General features: G+C 62.0%; 4 protein-coding genes across 4 annotated transcripts; 2 read left to right on the forward strand and 2 right to left on the reverse strand.

Annotated features, from left to right (window-relative positions):
- Positions 1–42: 42 nt before the first annotated feature.
- On the forward strand, positions 43–2,365 carry TMEM199 (transmembrane protein 199). Its single transcript, XM_064729305.1, has 6 exons — positions 43–273; positions 351–424; positions 502–591; positions 1,453–1,489; positions 1,773–1,885; positions 1,977–2,365. The coding sequence occupies exons 1-6, from the start codon at positions 102–104 to the stop codon at positions 2,070–2,072; spliced, it is 582 nt and encodes a 193-aa protein (XP_064585375.1). The 5' UTR covers positions 43–101; the 3' UTR covers positions 2,073–2,365.
- Positions 2,366–2,419: 54 nt separating this feature from the next.
- SEBOX (SEBOX homeobox) lies at positions 2,420–3,699 on the reverse strand. The gene is made up of 2 exons (XM_064729306.1): positions 3,415–3,699; positions 2,420–3,291 (listed from the first exon to the last, which is right to left on the reverse strand). The coding sequence occupies exons 1-2, from the start codon at positions 3,697–3,699 to the stop codon at positions 3,043–3,045; spliced, it is 534 nt and encodes a 177-aa protein (XP_064585376.1). The 3' UTR covers positions 2,420–3,042.
- Positions 3,700–4,069: 370 nt separating this feature from the next.
- Positions 4,070–8,455, forward strand: KIF12 (kinesin family member 12). The gene is given in 19 exon segments (XM_064729308.1): positions 4,070–4,135; positions 4,137–4,267; positions 4,595–4,660; positions 4,788–4,866; positions 4,945–5,066; positions 5,218–5,293; positions 5,406–5,540; positions 5,648–5,809; positions 5,811–5,835; positions 6,006–6,097; positions 6,324–6,459; positions 6,544–6,662; positions 6,760–6,864; positions 6,949–7,208; positions 7,375–7,558; positions 7,684–7,758; positions 7,835–7,944; positions 8,033–8,169; positions 8,300–8,455. Coding segments are annotated over 19 exon segments (2,145 nt in total). The 3' UTR covers positions 8,365–8,455.
- Positions 8,456–8,484: 29 nt separating this feature from the next.
- VTN (vitronectin) lies at positions 8,485–13,956 on the reverse strand. Its single transcript, XM_064729302.1, has 10 exons — positions 13,835–13,956; positions 13,658–13,755; positions 11,957–12,090; positions 11,259–11,378; positions 10,517–10,801; positions 10,271–10,410; positions 9,879–10,035; positions 9,637–9,786; positions 8,864–9,136; positions 8,485–8,696 (listed from the first exon to the last, which is right to left on the reverse strand). The coding sequence occupies exons 3-10, from the start codon at positions 12,015–12,017 to the stop codon at positions 8,578–8,580; spliced, it is 1,305 nt and encodes a 434-aa protein (XP_064585372.1). The 5' UTR covers positions 12,018–12,090; positions 13,658–13,755; positions 13,835–13,956; the 3' UTR covers positions 8,485–8,577.
- Between the last annotated feature and the right edge of the window lie 717 nt (positions 13,957–14,673).

Raw genomic sequence — 14,673 nt, forward strand, 5'->3', positions numbered from 1 at the left:
CCCGCCCCGCCCGCCCGCGCCCGCGCCGCCCCGCCCCGCCGTCTCTATGGTTCCCCTCGCCGCCCCTCCCGGTCGCCCCGGCAACGCCGGCCGGGCCCAACATGGCGTCCTCGGTGCGGGCCGGGCCGCGGCTGCGGCGGGCGGCGCGGGACGGAGAGTTGGCGGCGCTGCCCGCGGCGCTGAGGGATGAGCTGGAGGCGGCGCTGGCGGAGGAAGGAGCGCTGGTGCCGTTCGGGCTGCTGCGGAGGCTGCACGCCGCGCTGAGGGAGGCAGGTAGGCCGCGCTGCGCCGGGATCGCGCCGTGACCGCGGCCGGGATCGCGCCGTGACCGCGCCGTGCCCCGCCCGCAGGGTCTCCGCTGCACCTACACGAGCTGCTGGAGGGATGCGAGATCCACCTGCCCGAGGTGCCGGTGCCGCCGCGGGTGAGTGAGGGCCGGCCCGGAGCCGCGGGAGGAGGCGGCGGCTGCCGGGCCTCACGGTGGGTCTGTGCCTCCCGCAGAACCCCGAGCTGGTGGCACGGCTGGAGCGGATCAAGGCCAAGCTGGCACACGAGGAGTACCAGCGGATGACCCGCAACATCACCGGCCAGGTGAGGGGCTGCTGCAGTGCCAGGATTCATCCCTCAAACACCTGAGAGCAAAGGAGATTTTCCCCCTTAGAGTGAGTGCAGTGCAGAGGGTATGTGGGAGGCACTGGAGGAGAGCACACTGTAAACACACCGGAAACAACAGAAGTGTTTAGGACAGGATTAACAGGGTGGTGAATTAGACATACTGACTTTTGGGAACTGCTCTCTGTGCCAGAGATCTCAGGTTCTGTTCTGGGAGACTGAGCACATGCCGTAAATGTTTGACTGGGAGCATCTCTGCTGGTTAAATTTTTGTCATAGTTTTAAAATTGCTTCATTCATGTCGAGGTAAAAGCTGAAAATACAAGATTATATGTGGGCACTCATTCTTTCCTGAGAGAGCTGAGATCTTCTGGCAGGGTGGCTGTTCAGACCAGTCAGCATTCCTTCCTGCTGGCATCCCTTGGGATCCCATTCTGCCCTTCCACACTGTACCTGGCATCCAGGTGCACATTAACTCTCATGGGAGGATCTGCTTTGCTCTCTGCCAAGCTGGACCCCTCCAGGTTTGACCTGGTTTAGTGAAAGGTGTCCCTGCTCATGGCAGGGGCTAGAAGAAGATGGTATTTAAGGTCCCCTTCCAAGCCAAGCCATGTGTGATCTATAATCCAGGGTGGTTTTAGCAGAGCTTGTGCAAAATCTCAGAGAAACCTTTGTGCTGTGAAGCTGCTGCTCCCCCACAGCCCACCCACCCAAAACCTCAGAGTCTTGTGGACGGGACAGGGCATTGGCATTGCTTTTATTCTGCACACACAGTAATAACATTAACATATTAACATGAAAATACAAGTGATCACAAGCTGTTTCAATTCCCTCTTTCAGGAGATGAACGGGCCATTGGCTGAATTTGGGAGGCAAGGTGAGTGGCTCCCTGTCCTGTTGGCATGTGGCAGGTCAGGCATGGGAACTGCTCCATCTCCAGCTGGTGACAGCCCTTCCCTCTCGGAATATCTCACCAGGAGGTTTCCATGCACTGAAGTGTTCCTTGAATAAAGGAGCGTCTTGGGCATTCTCACCAATATTTCTGGAGGCACCAAGAGTGTGACTCCCCAGGATTACATCTACAGCTGAGGCAGCTGTGCATGATTACACCTTGTGTCCAGCCTTACCTAAAACCAGCTCCTCCACCCCTGTGTCCCCAGTTCGCTCCGTGAAAGCCGTTGTCATCACCATCTTCAACTTCATTGTCACCGTGGTGGCCGCCTTTGCCTGCACCTACCTGGGCAGCCAGTACGTCTTTGCAGAGACAGCTGCAGTGAGTGAGCCAGCCCCTGGAGCCCCTCTGTGCTGTCTGCTGGCCAGGCTGGACACCCAGGGTCACCTCTCTGTCTCTTTTGTGTCCCCAGCGTGTCCTGTCAGCTGTCATTGTGGCCTCGGTGGTGGGCCTGGCCGAGCTGTACGTGATGGTGCGGACCCTCGAAGGGGACCTTGGGAAACTGTGACCATGGACTGCAGGCTTCATGCTGGAGGATTTTGTCCTCTTCAGGAGCTGCTAATTTGGGACAGATCTTGTCCTATCTGTGCCTGTTCCTGCTGCACTCCTCAGGCTCGTCCTTTGCTGCTCGCTCCTGAAATGAATCTTGGGTTGGAAATCCCAGAGCTGCAGAACAGGAGAGGGAATGGCTGTGGACTCCAACCACCCCAGCAGGGAGAGGGGCATGAGCTCCTGCCATCCCTCTTCTAGGAAATTCCTGTCCTTTTATTCTGAGAATAAATAACACTGTGTGTTCCTGCGTGTTGGGAGGTATCTGTTGGTAGGAGAAATATTGATGTGGCATCTAAGACATCACAGATATGTGAATCTTCCCTCTCCCTCTGCGTCTCCTGTCCAAACCTTCCTGTGCCTGCACAGTGAGGGATGCACAGTGCTCCCAAACCATGCTGCCCAGATTCTGGAGGTAGGGAGGGAGCACCCCTCAACACTGAGCCCAGGGGTTTCTCAGGTGCTGTGGGACAGAGAGCAGAGCCAGCTCAGTGCACCCACAGCGGGGAGGGGACACCCACAGCAGGCCCTGGGGACCCGGACACCTGCCTGGTGGGCTCTCTGCCAGGGCCAGACACAGTGATTAATGCTCTGATGGCAGCTAAGCCCCCCTGGAAACACGGTTTAATATCTGATCCAGGGAGATCTGCCGGCACCTGCGAACGTGCCTGCGGATTAGGGGCGGCCACGCCACAATCATCCCTGGACACGGCCTCAGATTAAGGTATTTTTTCCGAAAGATTAGTCGGTATTAGGGAGCTGATGGGGAGCTGTCCCTGCTGTGGCCGCACCAGCATTTAGGATATTGGATGACATCCTCGGAGCCTTTGGGACCGGCAGTAATTCCACACCCTAATGAAATCCTGGCGCTAATCCGGGGGGGCCGCTGTGCCAGGAGGGTCTCCAGGAGCCAGGGGTCCTTGCCACGGCTATGGCTCGCCCAGGTTGGTGATGGCCGCGCTGTAGATGAGGTCGGAGATGGAGCCCAGCGAGGTGGGGAGGCCCCGAGCGGGGCTGTGGGATCCCGGCGGCGGCAGGGCAGGGGCTGGGCACGGGGTGCTGCCGTCGGGAGGTGCCGCGGGGGGACCCCGCTCCCCGGGCGGCGGCAGCGGCGGTAGCGGCGGCGGCTCCGGCTTGGCGCTACGGATCCTGCGGGCGCGGCGGTTCTGGAACCACACCTGGGACGGGCGAGGGGAGCTGTGAGACACCGACAGCGCCCCGACAGGGCGGCCCCGCGGAGGAGAGGGTGCCCCGGGGAGGAAGGAGGAAAGGATGGAGGGGAAGGTCTCGCCTGCTCTCACCTGGATCTTGGCCTCAGGGAGCTGGGTGAGCTCGGCCAGGCGCTCCCGGGTGGCGATGTCCGGGTAGGGCACGGCGGCGAAGGCCCGCTCCAGCTCCGACAGCTGCCCCCGGCTGAACGTGGTCCGCCGCCGCTTCCGCGGCCCCCCCGGACACGGACAGGGACAGGGGCACGGCCCCGGGGCGCCGCCCCCGCCCGCTGCCCGCCCGCCGCCCGGCCCGCCCGCCCCGTCGGGGAAGCGGAGCAGCGGCTGGGGAGCGCGGGAGGTGCCCGGGGCCGCGCTCATCCTGCCCGGCTCCCCGGGTCCGCCGCCGTCCCGGCTTTTATCCCCCCCGGGTCCCCCGCGGCGGGCTGGGACCGCCCCGAGCGGGCGGTGCTGTCCCCCCCCAGCCCTTCCCAAGGGCTCCCGGGGCCGATCCCAGCTCCGCGCCTCCGATGGCAGAGCCCCGACAGCCCCGACTGACTCCCCAGCATCCCCAGGGACCGGTACCCACGCCAGCTGCTCGCACAGCTCTCCCTACGCCGCCGTCGGGGCACGGTGGGGCCCGGGAGGATCCCAGGGCTCGGAGACCAACCTGCCGCCCGCCCCTTGCGCTTCCTCCCCCGCTCGCCCCCCGCCGTGCGACCGCCGCTCTCCCGCAGGGCTGGCACGGTCAATGTTTAACCGGAGCGGTGGTACCGGTTGTGCGGGGCAGCCGGGGCCGGCTGGGGGTGGTTCCCACCGGGACCGGCTGGGCGCTGCGGGCACCTCGAGCACCGGGTGCTGGGGACCGCATGGAACCAGAGGGGGAGCGGGGCGGGGACCCCCAGCAGGACCCCCGGCCCAGAACGCTCCCACGGGGCCAGGACAGACCGTAAGTTGTGGGGGAGACAGGAGACAGAGGAGACAGAGGCGACAGAGGCCACTCCGTCCTGGGGCAGCAGGACTTGGGCAGTGGCTGATACAGGCAGCGGGGGAGGCATCCCAAAAGGGCTGGGGGTGGACAGGACTGTCCTTCTGCAGCGACATGGCGGGGACAGCGAGCTCTGTCCCCTGCCAGGCCTCAGGGCACAGTGGAGGTGGGAGGACGGTTCGAGCACAGCAGGACCGGGGGTCTCTCTGCCCCAGCCCCCGGAGTGCCCGCGGGCAGAACCCCCAGCTGGGGGGCACCCACCACCCTGCTGCCCTCTGTTCCCCAAAGGAGCCCTGGCGAGGAGCGTGGGGGGCCCGTGGAGGGCAGAGAGACTCGTCTGAGAGTGGTGCTAAGGTAAGGAGAGACGAAAGGGCTCAGGGACGCTGCAGGTACTTCCCTGCCTGGGGCGAGGCCACAGCAGGGCTCCCCAGGGTCCCCGTGCAGCGACACCTCTGTGTCCCCGTCCACACCCCACCCTCAGGGTCCGACCGCTGACCTGCACGGAGACGCGGCGAGGTGACCAGCAGGTTGTGCACAGCCTCGGTGACGGCGCCGTGCACGTGAGTGCCACCTCCCCGTGGGACTGTGGGTTTGGGAGGGCTGTGGCACCCCTGAGCCGCCGCTGTCCCCACGGCCAGGTGAGCGCGGCCAGGCACGATGCCACCTTCGGCTTCAGCGCCGTGTTCGACGCCGGCGCCTCGCAGGAGGCCGTGTTCGAGGGCAGCGGGATGAGGCAGCTGGTGGAGCTGGCCATGGACGGGTGAGTCCCGGGGAGCCCCCCGCGGACCCCAAACCCTGCAGCCAGCCCATTCCGGCCTTTCCGGCGCGTTTGCACTGCCCCGGCTGTGTCGGGAGGTGGCATCGCTGTGCCACCGCCTGCGGCCGTGCCTGATGCTCAGCATCTTCCACAGCTTCTCCTGCACCGTCTTTGCCTTCGGGCAAACCGGCTCGGGAAAGACCTACACCCTGATGGGACCCCTCGGCCAGGTACAACGCTGACAGTCTGACCTGATCCTGGCCGTGGGATGAGCTCTCCCCACCCGGTCATGGTGCAGGTGAGTTCCCGATGTGACCGCTCACCATCCTGGCATCTCTGCAGAGCGACACCCAGCCGGCGTCCCCGGCCCTGCTGGGGCTGATGCAGAGATCCTTCACCTGCCTCCTGGAGCAGAGCCGGAGCCGTGCCTCTGACCTGGCTCTCAGCGCTTCCTACCTGGAGATCTACAACGAACAGGTAAGTTCCTGCCCAGCCGCCCCCTCCGGCCCTGCTGGCACCCTGTGCCCCATCTCCCGGTGCCTTCCCCTGTGCTCTCCCGGTGCCTTCCCCCTGCTACATCCCAGGTCCGGGACCTGCTGAGCCCGGGACCGCCGTGCGCCCTGCCCCTGCGCTGGAGCAAATCCCGCGGCTTCTACGTGGAGAACCAGCTCAGTGTGGAATTCGAGAGCCTGGAGGCCATCGTCAGCCTGCTCCTGCAAGGTGCTGAGCCACACGCACGGGGCTGGGACATGTTCAGGGCGTGCTGGACCCGGTGTGGGGGGATTCAGCCCCTTGCAGACCGTCCCAGGGCTGGTGGCGCTCTGATGGCAGCCAAGAGGAGCGGCCAAGGCAGCCCTGGTCTGGCAGGGGAGGCTGAGCAGCGGATGCTGTGGGGTGGGGCAGGGATGTGGGGTGCCATGCAATCAATTCCTCCCTCGGCAGGATCCCAGAGGCGCCGGACATCGGCACATGCCCTCAACAGGCACTCGAGCCGCAGCCACGCCCTGCTGACCATCCACGTCCGCAGCCGAGCCGTGAGCGCGCATCCCGCTCCTGGGCAGGGCTGGGGGGCTCAGGGCGCAGCGCGGGGGTGCAAACAGCCCCACGGTGGGGGGGTCATGCTCTCCTCAAGGATACCTGGGTGGGGCTGGAGTGAGCAGCCGGGAATCCTGTCCAAAATCCAGGAGTCAGGACAGTGCTGTGGGCCATGGGGAAGGGATGATGGGGGTTAAAGCATCACCCCACAACGTGGTTCCCCAGGCCAGCGCCTGCCCCAGCAAGCAGGGCACGCTGTGCTTCGTGGACCTGGCTGGCAGCGAGCGGGTGAAGGAGACTGGCTCCAGCGGGGAGCTCTCCGTGGAGGCCAACAGCATCAACCGCAGCCTCCTGGCGCTGGGTAAGGGCTGGGGAACCCGTCCTGGGAGCGCCCCCACCAGAGCCTTGTCCCTTGTCACATCCTGTGTGGCTCATCCTCCGGCAGGACACTGCATCTCCCTGCTGGCCAAATCCCGAGGGAAGCGAACGCACATCCCCTACCGGGACAGCAAGCTCACCCGGCTGCTGGCTCGCTCCCTGGGCGGCTCGGGCATCACCCTGATGGTAAAACACGCAGGAGGCTGGGCAGGGGTCTCACCCCGTGGAAAAGGGTGGTGACCCTCTGGATGACAGCTCACCTGCATATCTTTCTCGTTGGCAGGTCGCCTGCATCTCCCCGTCCTCACACTGCCTCTCAGAGACCCTGAGCACTCTGCACTACGCCAGCCGTGCCCGCAGGGTCACCACCAGACCCCTGGCCAACAGGGTATTGCAGACAGGGACCCCTCTGAGCTCCTCTCCCCTCTGCTGGGACCCCCCTGAGCCCCTCTTTATCCACCCACCCTCCCAGGTGTCCCGGGAGAAGCTGCTGCAAACCTTGGAGCGAGAAATCCACGCCCTGCAGCTGGAAAACCTCTCCCTGCGCCAGCAGCTGAGCCTGCCCAGAGTGCCAGTGAGGGGCACGGAGGTGGCAGGGAACCCTCCAAAGGCATGGGCAGGCTCTGGAGACAGGCACGGCCCTGCAGGGCAGCTCCCACCAGAGGGAACCCCGGCCTGGCCCAGCCTCTACGGCCTCCTGCGGGACTTTGTGGTGGAGAACGAGCAGATGAGGTATGGGAGGCTTGTGTGGGACCCCTGAGCAGGGGATCAAGGGGCTGCCAGGGCAGGAGAGCCCCTGGCTGGGCAGCACCCTGCACCAACTCGGTGACTCCGTGGGGCTGGGCAGGGCTCTCTGGAGGCTGCCAATGCCCTGCCGGGCTTCCTCACTGCTCCCCAGGCATCCCCATCTGTCCCCACACCTCAGCGGTGACATCCCAGCTAGCCCGTCCCACAGAGGCACCCGCAGCTCCTGTGACAGCCAGCCCCTGCTCCGGAGTGCCCGCAGCCTGAACGTCCCCCAGAGGCTCCCGGCGAGGCAGCGGCGGCCTGAAACCACACCCAGCTCCGTGCCCCGGCTGCCGGTGAGAGGCAGGGAGGGCTCTGCAGCCTGCAACCACGGCAGGGACAGCAGGCACACACCACCCACCCATGCACACAGCACCCAGCCATGCGCACACCACCCACCCACTGCTGTCCTCTCTTGCAGAAGCTCCCTTGTGCCTCCAGCCACCCCAGCTGCCCACAGTGCTGCCCTGTGCCAGCTGATGCCACCATGTTCCAGGTACAGCCCCAGGGGTCCCTTTGGAAGGGTGGCACAGGGGTGGCACAGCCACCTTGACCGCTCTGCTCACACCCAGGTGCTGCCAGTGCCCGCTGTGCCACAGCCAGTGCCCCCTGAGGGAAGTGCTGGACAGGAGGACACGGCTCTGCCTGGCTCCCATCACCCCCAGCCACACCAGAGGCAGAGGTGAGAGCCACTCCTTGGGCATCAGCTGCAGCTCAGGAGTTCCCTGGAGTTTTGGAGGTGATGGTTTGGTTGTGTGTCCTCATGGCAGGAGCCGTGGCAGGAGCAGGAGTTTGTCTCAGCAGCACCCTCTGCAGAGGGAGCTGCCCGGCCCTGAGCGCGTCCCCAGCCCCGAGGGAAGGGTCATCCCTTCAGCACCCCCATGGCCAGGGCTGCCAGAGCCCAGAGGTGAGCGGGGCAGTGCTGGGAGAGCAGCAGGGCCTTGGGTGGGCACCCATCCCTGCTCAGCCTCTCCCACGTGGGGCTGTGCACTGATCCTGGGGAGATGGAGACCTGACCCTGCTGCTCCCGCTGGCAGCTGCTGGCACCGTCCCTCTCCTGCAGTGGGAAGAGGCACTGGCCTGGCTGGCAGAGCAGATCTGAGCTGCCACAGCACACCATGGATGGGGCCAGCATCACAGACTGGGGGGGACAACCACAGCCCTCGGGGACACGGGACCTTGGACTGCAAGGACTGCACAAACCACGGCACAGACAGTTGGATGGATGGACAGACAGAGCTCTGCAGCCTGCATGGCCCTCACAGTTTATTTCTGTCTAGCTGGGACTGTGCTGCTGGTGGCTCCAGGGATCCCATCAGGCGCTCTCCTCCGTGGGCTGGGGGCAGTCCAGCCAGTACTGGGCGATGGAGCGGGGGTAGCGCGGCCGCACCAGGTCCACGCGCTTGGTGCGCAGGTTGACACGGTAGTACTTGTCTGGGGAAGGGCACAGGGCAGTCAGGACTGTTCCCAGCGCTGGGGAGCTGCCAGCCCTCACTGCCAGCACCTTCCCACTGCACCCCAGAGCCATTGCAGAGAGAGAGGAGCCTTCCCCAGCCCCCCTGATCCCGCATCATTCCTGGATCCTGCCAGAGCAGACTCACCTCCCACAAAGAAGTAAACACTCTGCAGCATCTCACACGTGGAGCCCGACAGCCCATCGCTTTCAACACCTGATGAGTCGGGGTCGTTTTGCAGCCAGCTCCAGAATCCCAGGTTCAGTGAGCGGTGGTGGTTGTACCTCTTGCGCTGGCGGCGGGATTTCCTCCTGCGGGGCTGCTGGGAGGCCACGTAGATCCTGCCGGCCATGGCAGCGTCCAGGCGGCTGGGCACGCCCCGCCAGTCCCGGCTGATGTACCACGGCCCGTTTGCCCCGGCTGCAAAAGGAGCAGAGGCTGAGTGAGGGGGCAGCAGCGTGCCCGAGACCCACAGGGATGCTCCAAGGGATCGCAGCCTGGATGGCATGTGTGACAGTGACACAGGCTGAGCCAGGAGGAGTGGCTTAGCCCCTTGGCTGGGATCTGCTGAGTCCCCTTCTCCTCCTCTGTTTGATTCCCCCTTCTCAGGGCTGGGGTTTTGATGTGGCATCTCCAACTCCAGTGACAATAAAAAGTCCCCAGCAGTGGCACTGTGGTGTGAGGCAGCTGCTGATGGGTTTGGTCATGGGGGGCATAAGGGCTGTCAGGGTGGGATTTGGAATGCTATGGGAGGTGCAGCTGTGGCCTGGGGGGCTCCTGTGCATGGCCTGAGCAGGATGTGATGGCTCATCCTGCCCACCTTTGCTTCCAGGCATCGCTCCCTCCTCCCTGGCTGTCTGCACCCCTTGTGCCCTGTCAGAGCCCACTGTTGGGACCCACCAACCCTTCCCAGCCCTTACGCATCCTGCTGCCAAAGAGGATCTGGAAAACATCCTCCCAGCTGTCCCTGTTCATGAAGGCATAGTGCTTGAACACTGTGGAGGGCGTGGACTTCTCACAGTCGGCCTGCGTGGGCTGCTGGGCGAAGTCATAGGACCAGTAGTACTTGTCTAGGAGAGGATGAGCAAGGTGTTAGTGGGGGGGACAAGCACTGCAGGGGTGCCCAGCCTGTGCCCAGTGGTGCCAGGCTCTGCCCGCTTACCCTTGAAGAAGTAGACTCTCTCATTGCCGTGGTAGCTGTGGGCAGGCAGGGCGAACGCTGCATCCACGTTGTCGGGGATGCCCTCAAAGCCCTCGGAGATGTCCCGGGGGTACCCAGGGTCCAGGGCTCCGTCATCAAAGCGCCAGTACTGGGTGCCCTGGGGCGTGGGGGACAGAGAGGGGTCACAGGTGCAACATCCCCCAGCCAGGAGAAGTGAATGGATGATGGGGAGCCCCATCACAGGGCTGTGGTTTCTTGGGGTCCCAGAACAACCACAAGGATTTGGGGTTTCTGGCAACTACCGCATGCAGGGGTGTATGGGAGGTGCCAAAAGGGGATTTAGGGTGGGTTGGGGGGTTGTGCTGGCCACCCTGGGAGTACCCCCAGCCCACCTTGAAGAGGTAAGTCTTGCCCTGGCAGTTGATGCGTGTGAAGGCTGCATCGATGGGGCCCTCGATGCCCCAGACGTCACTGATGAGCTTGGGGTAGCCAGGCCTCACACTGGTCTTGTCCAGCTCATAGAAGTACTTCCCTGGGGAGAGAGGAGAGGCAGGGGCAGCAGGGGGGACTGCAGACAGCAGCACAGGGTGACAGCATGGCAGCACGTCCCACATGCCTGGGGAAGGTCCCCAAAGTACCTCGGAAAGCATAAAGGGAACCGTTCTTCAGGTCGGTGAAGGCATCAAAAGGTTTCCCGCTGCACAGCTCCTCAGGCTCCTCAGAATCACCTGGGGTGGTGTTGGGCACCTCTGCAAGTGTCTCGTCAGTGTTTGGCTGGCTCTCTGGCGTGGTCTCCACCGGCGCTGGGGCTGTGGGCAGCTCTGTGGGCTCTGCCACGGGCGCCTCCTCGGTGACAAAGTCCACAGTGAGGTTGTAGTCCAGGTAGTCGTCCTCGGGCAAGGCAAAGACATCTCCCCGGGTCACTGCAGGGAGGGAGCAGGATGGTTCCCCCTGGGTTTGGGAGCAGGAGATGCTTCCTCCCAGGCAATAGGGATTTATAGAATCATGGAGTCATTAAGGTTGGAAAAGCCCTCTGAGATCATCAAGTCCAATTCAACCCAGCACTGCCAACCATGTCCCCGAGCGCCACAAGAACACATTTTTTGGAACGCTTCCAGGGATTGTGATTCCACCTGGGTAGCCTGTTCCAATGCTTGAACACCCTTTCAGAGAAGACATTTTTCCTACTAACCAATCTATCCAATTAGCACAGATCCCTCACTCCAGATGGCAACGAGCCAGCTCCCAAACCCCCCTGTGCTGCAGCAAATCCTGGTGCTGACTTCACGCCTCAGCCACAGGTGGGTGCAGAGCTGACCCAGCACAGACCCCAAGTGTGGAGCACCCATTCCCCCCATGCCCTGGCCATGGGGACAGTACCTTTGGCTTTGCAGACGGTGGAGTAGTCACTGCAGCAGCTCTGGTAGTACACACAGAGGGTGTCACACTGGCACTTGTGCCCTGCATCAAAGCCTTCCTCACAGCGGCCCTCACAGGAGTCTGCAAAAGCCATCCATACCTCAGGAGGGGTGATGTGGAGTGGGGCAGAGAGGCCCATGCCTCCCTTCTGGGGGAAAACAAACTTGGGGATGTCCTGGTTGGGGGTACCCCACTCCTTCATGGTCAAATCCATCACCAGGGGTGACAGCAGCTCCTTGCCCTGCTCCCACTCAGGTCCTGCTGGGATGGGAGCCATGGATTGGCGTGTTCCCTGCTCCCACTCTGGGATGGGAGCCATGGATTGGAGTGTTCCCTGCTCCCACTCTGGGATGGGAGCCATGGATTGGGGTGTTCCCTGCTCCCACTCAGGTCCTGATGGGATGGGAGCCATGGATTGCGGTGTTCCCTGCTCCCAGTTCCATGCTGGCAGCCCAGCTGTGCCTGGGCAGGGATTTGCCACACCACCATTGACACCCATGTGCTCCCCACTTGTTTCTCCCCATCCTGCAGGGTACAGCCAGCATGGCCATGGCCTCCATCTGCTCCCTCCCCACCCTGCCCAGCCCCTCCACCATCCCAGGATCTCTCTTTCTCCATCTCCAAAGCACCTGGCAAGGTGTTGGCTGGCTAAATCTCACCTTCTGCAGCACGGGTGGTGGCCAGCAGGGCCAGCACGAGGGCAGGGAAGAGCAGCCTCATCCTGGGTGTCCCTCCTGTGTCTGTGCGAGCTGGAGCACGGCAGAGCCCCAGCAGCGTCCAGTGTTTGCTCAGCCTGCCCCGGAGGGGAAAGCAAACAGCCCAAGGTCGGCACAGGGGAAAGGGGCAGAGATGATCTCCCACCCAGCTTCCCCCGCAGCCCACGCTGAGCTGGGGCTGTCTGCAGGGACACAGGGGGTGTAAGCAGCTCCTCCCCAGCCTGGTGCAGGGTGGGCACTGCTCAGAGAGTGGGCAGGGACACCAGAGAGTCGGGAACCACTCCTGAGGTCTTGCCACACTCATTTCACAACATACCTCATGGTCTAAGAGCAGCCAGCTGTTTCCCAGCCTGGTCTTGGCAAAGCCAAAACCCCAAATGAGATGGGATGAGGGAGCAATGCTCAGAAGACAAAGGGAAGGAACCCCGTGCTTATACTTGCCCAAAATATCACCATTTTCATGGGATTTCAGCTTTCTCACTGTCAAGGCTGGGAACAGACCTGGGGATCCCCAAGGCAGGGTGGCTGAGGATGGGGCAGATGCCACCTCCATGCCTGGGGACCAGGGGCCAGAGGTGAGTGGCCGGGGCCAGGAGCCCTCAGCACTTTCACTGCAGAAGGCAAACAAAGGCCTGTGTATTTTGCTCCCGTCATTCCCCTTCCAACCAATCTCTCAGTTACTAATTAATGTCGACTCAGCTCTTTTGGCAGCTCCTGATAACTCTGGGGTGTTTATTTAATCGGGGCAAGGAGCAAACGCACACGAGGCTGCAGCAATCCTGGCTCTTCTGCCTCTGCTGGGACAGGAGCTCCAAGGGATCTGTCCCAGCCTCTGGTGCAGCTTTTAGGGGGAGAGAAACCCAAGCAGGATGCCAATTCTCCAGGGTCTTTCCTCTGCCAACTCAGACACAGGCAGCTCCTGGCATCGTCTGCTCCTGGCATCTTGCTGGAAAGAGCTTTATTTGGTTTTGAGAGACATTTCCACCTGGAAGCCCTGGGGAGATGAGGGCAGCTCCCAGACATCGACTTTTGGGACAGAACTCCTCCTGCAGCCCTCACCCACTCCTTTTCCCCTGGCCTCAGCTGTGGCAGTGCTGGCATTGTCCCCAAGGGGTTCATCCCATCCCTGTTGAACAGGACAGCAGCCCTGAGAGGGCTCAGGCTCGCAGGAAGCTCTGGGGGAGAAGGGCTGGGCATTGTCTGAGCTGCTTTGGCTGATCAGCTAAGACAAAGCTCCCTCCTGCTGCTCCGGGCTCCCAGCCAGCAGCCACAAACCCATGGAGGCTCAGCGAGCCCTTCCCTGCCAGGAGCAGGTCCCAGGAGAGGGGTTGGGTGGATAAAGGGGCCCCGGGGAGCTCCTGCAGCCAAGGGCTGAGCAGAGCCGGTGAGGAGAACTCGGGAAATGGGGCTGAAACCCCAGGGCAAGGCTGGGAACTGCTGGGTCTGAAATCTCTCCCCAAAAAATGCAAAGCAAAGCAAAACTAAAAGCAAAACAAAGCTCAGCTCTCTGGGCCAGCCAGGACAAGCCGAAGGGAATGGTTTGAATTCTGCTGCCCCCGGGCAGCAAACCCTCTCTGCTGCTCTACACTGCAACAGCCCTTATGTTTCCCCTGATTAATAATAATTTATTGTGAAATTCCTTACTGGTTCTGTGCCAAGCTGCTCCCGTAGTTTTGCCTTGCTCAGGGTGCCTTGTTCGCCGTCCTTCCTTGTGGGATGATGTCCCTTTCCTCTGTCTGTCCCTTCGAAGTGGATTCAGAGAGGATTAAGAGCGACTCTGTCACATCCAAACATCAACTCGAATTTAAGTCTCAGGCTGACCTGGCAACAACCTGGTGTTGGAGTCAAGGATTTAAGCTGCTCCTCCCAGCATATCCGAGAAATGCCCAAAGCATTTAAGCATTTCTGCCCTGAGCACGTCTGGCCTGGAAAAAAGAAAACAAAAGAGGCCCAGGCTGCCTCTGCTCTTTCTTTTATCATGCAAATCCCGAGCCCACCCAGAAGAGCTGCTCTGAATTTCCACCGAGCAATGGGGATTTGCTTCCTGCTGGTACCAAAGGGGTTCAGAGCGCAGTGCCAGGGTGGTCACAGCCTCACCGTGACCACCACGGTGCCTGGTGGCCTTTGCCTGCCCCCTGTGTCCCCTTGCTGCTCACACAGGGTCCTGAAGGGGGGTCCTGACAAACCAGAGTGGGGGTCCCTGCCTGCCATGGGGGTAACACGGCAGCAGCAGCTTGGGGACAAAGGGAGATGTGGGCCTTGGGGACAGCAGGATGAGCCCCAGGTCGGGCTGGGCAGGGAGGGCTGTGGAATAGAATGGTTTGGGTTGAAAATGGAAAATTATCTAGTTCCAAATCCTGTCATGTTCCACTATCCCAGGTTGCTCCAAGCCCTGTTAACCTGGCCTTGGACACTTTCAGGGTTGGGACATCCACAGCTTCCCTGAACAAGCACTTCACAAGTGAAAATTTTCTCCTGGAATCTAATCTAAATCTCTCATCTTTTATTTTAAAACCACTCCCCCTTGTCCTATCGGTATCTATTAGTGTAAAAAGTCACTTCCCCTTTTATTAATGAACCCTATTTAAGCACGGAAAGGCCACAATCACAGAAACAAACAATGTAGGATGGAAAAGCCGTCTAATTTAGGATGGAAAAGT

This window comes from Zonotrichia leucophrys, chromosome 19 (genome assembly GCF_028769735.1).
Source record: "Zonotrichia leucophrys gambelii isolate GWCS_2022_RI chromosome 19, RI_Zleu_2.0, whole genome shotgun sequence".
In the NCBI taxonomy this organism is placed as follows: domain Eukaryota; kingdom Metazoa; phylum Chordata; class Aves; order Passeriformes; family Passerellidae; genus Zonotrichia; species Zonotrichia leucophrys.

What these genes read in the sequence shown, in the direction of transcription:
- TMEM199 (XM_064729305.1), top strand. Translation starts at nt 102, where the DNA reads ATGGCGTCCTCGGTGCGGGCCGGGCCGCGGCTGCGGCGGGCGGCGCGG. An exon ending in CCCGCAACATCACCGGCCAG is followed by an intron (nt 592 to 1,452) that starts GTGAGGGGCTGC and finishes TCCCTCTTTCAG; the next exon opens with GAGATGAACGGGCCATTGGC. An exon ending in TCTTTGCAGAGACAGCTGCA is followed by an intron (nt 1,886 to 1,976) that starts GTGAGTGAGCCA and finishes TTGTGTCCCCAG; the next exon opens with CGTGTCCTGTCAGCTGTCAT.
- SEBOX (XM_064729306.1), bottom strand. Translation starts at nt 3,699, where the DNA reads ATGAGCGCGGCCCCGGGCACCTCCCGCGCTCCCCAGCCGCTGCTCCGC. An exon ending in TCCCTGAGGCCAAGATCCAG is followed by an intron (nt 3,292 to 3,414) that starts GTGAGAGCAGGC and finishes CGCCCGTCCCAG; the next exon opens with GTGTGGTTCCAGAACCGCCG.
- VTN (XM_064729302.1), bottom strand. Translation starts at nt 12,017, where the DNA reads ATGAGGCTGCTCTTCCCTGCCCTCGTGCTGGCCCTGCTGGCCACCACC. An exon ending in CACCGTCTGCAAAGCCAAAG is followed by an intron (nt 10,802 to 11,258) that starts GTACTGTCCCCA and finishes CCCTCCCTGCAG; the next exon opens with TGACCCGGGGAGATGTCTTT. An exon ending in CCTCTTTGGCAGCAGGATGC is followed by an intron (nt 9,137 to 9,636) that starts GTAAGGGCTGGG and finishes CTCCTTTTGCAG; the next exon opens with CCGGGGCAAACGGGCCGTGG.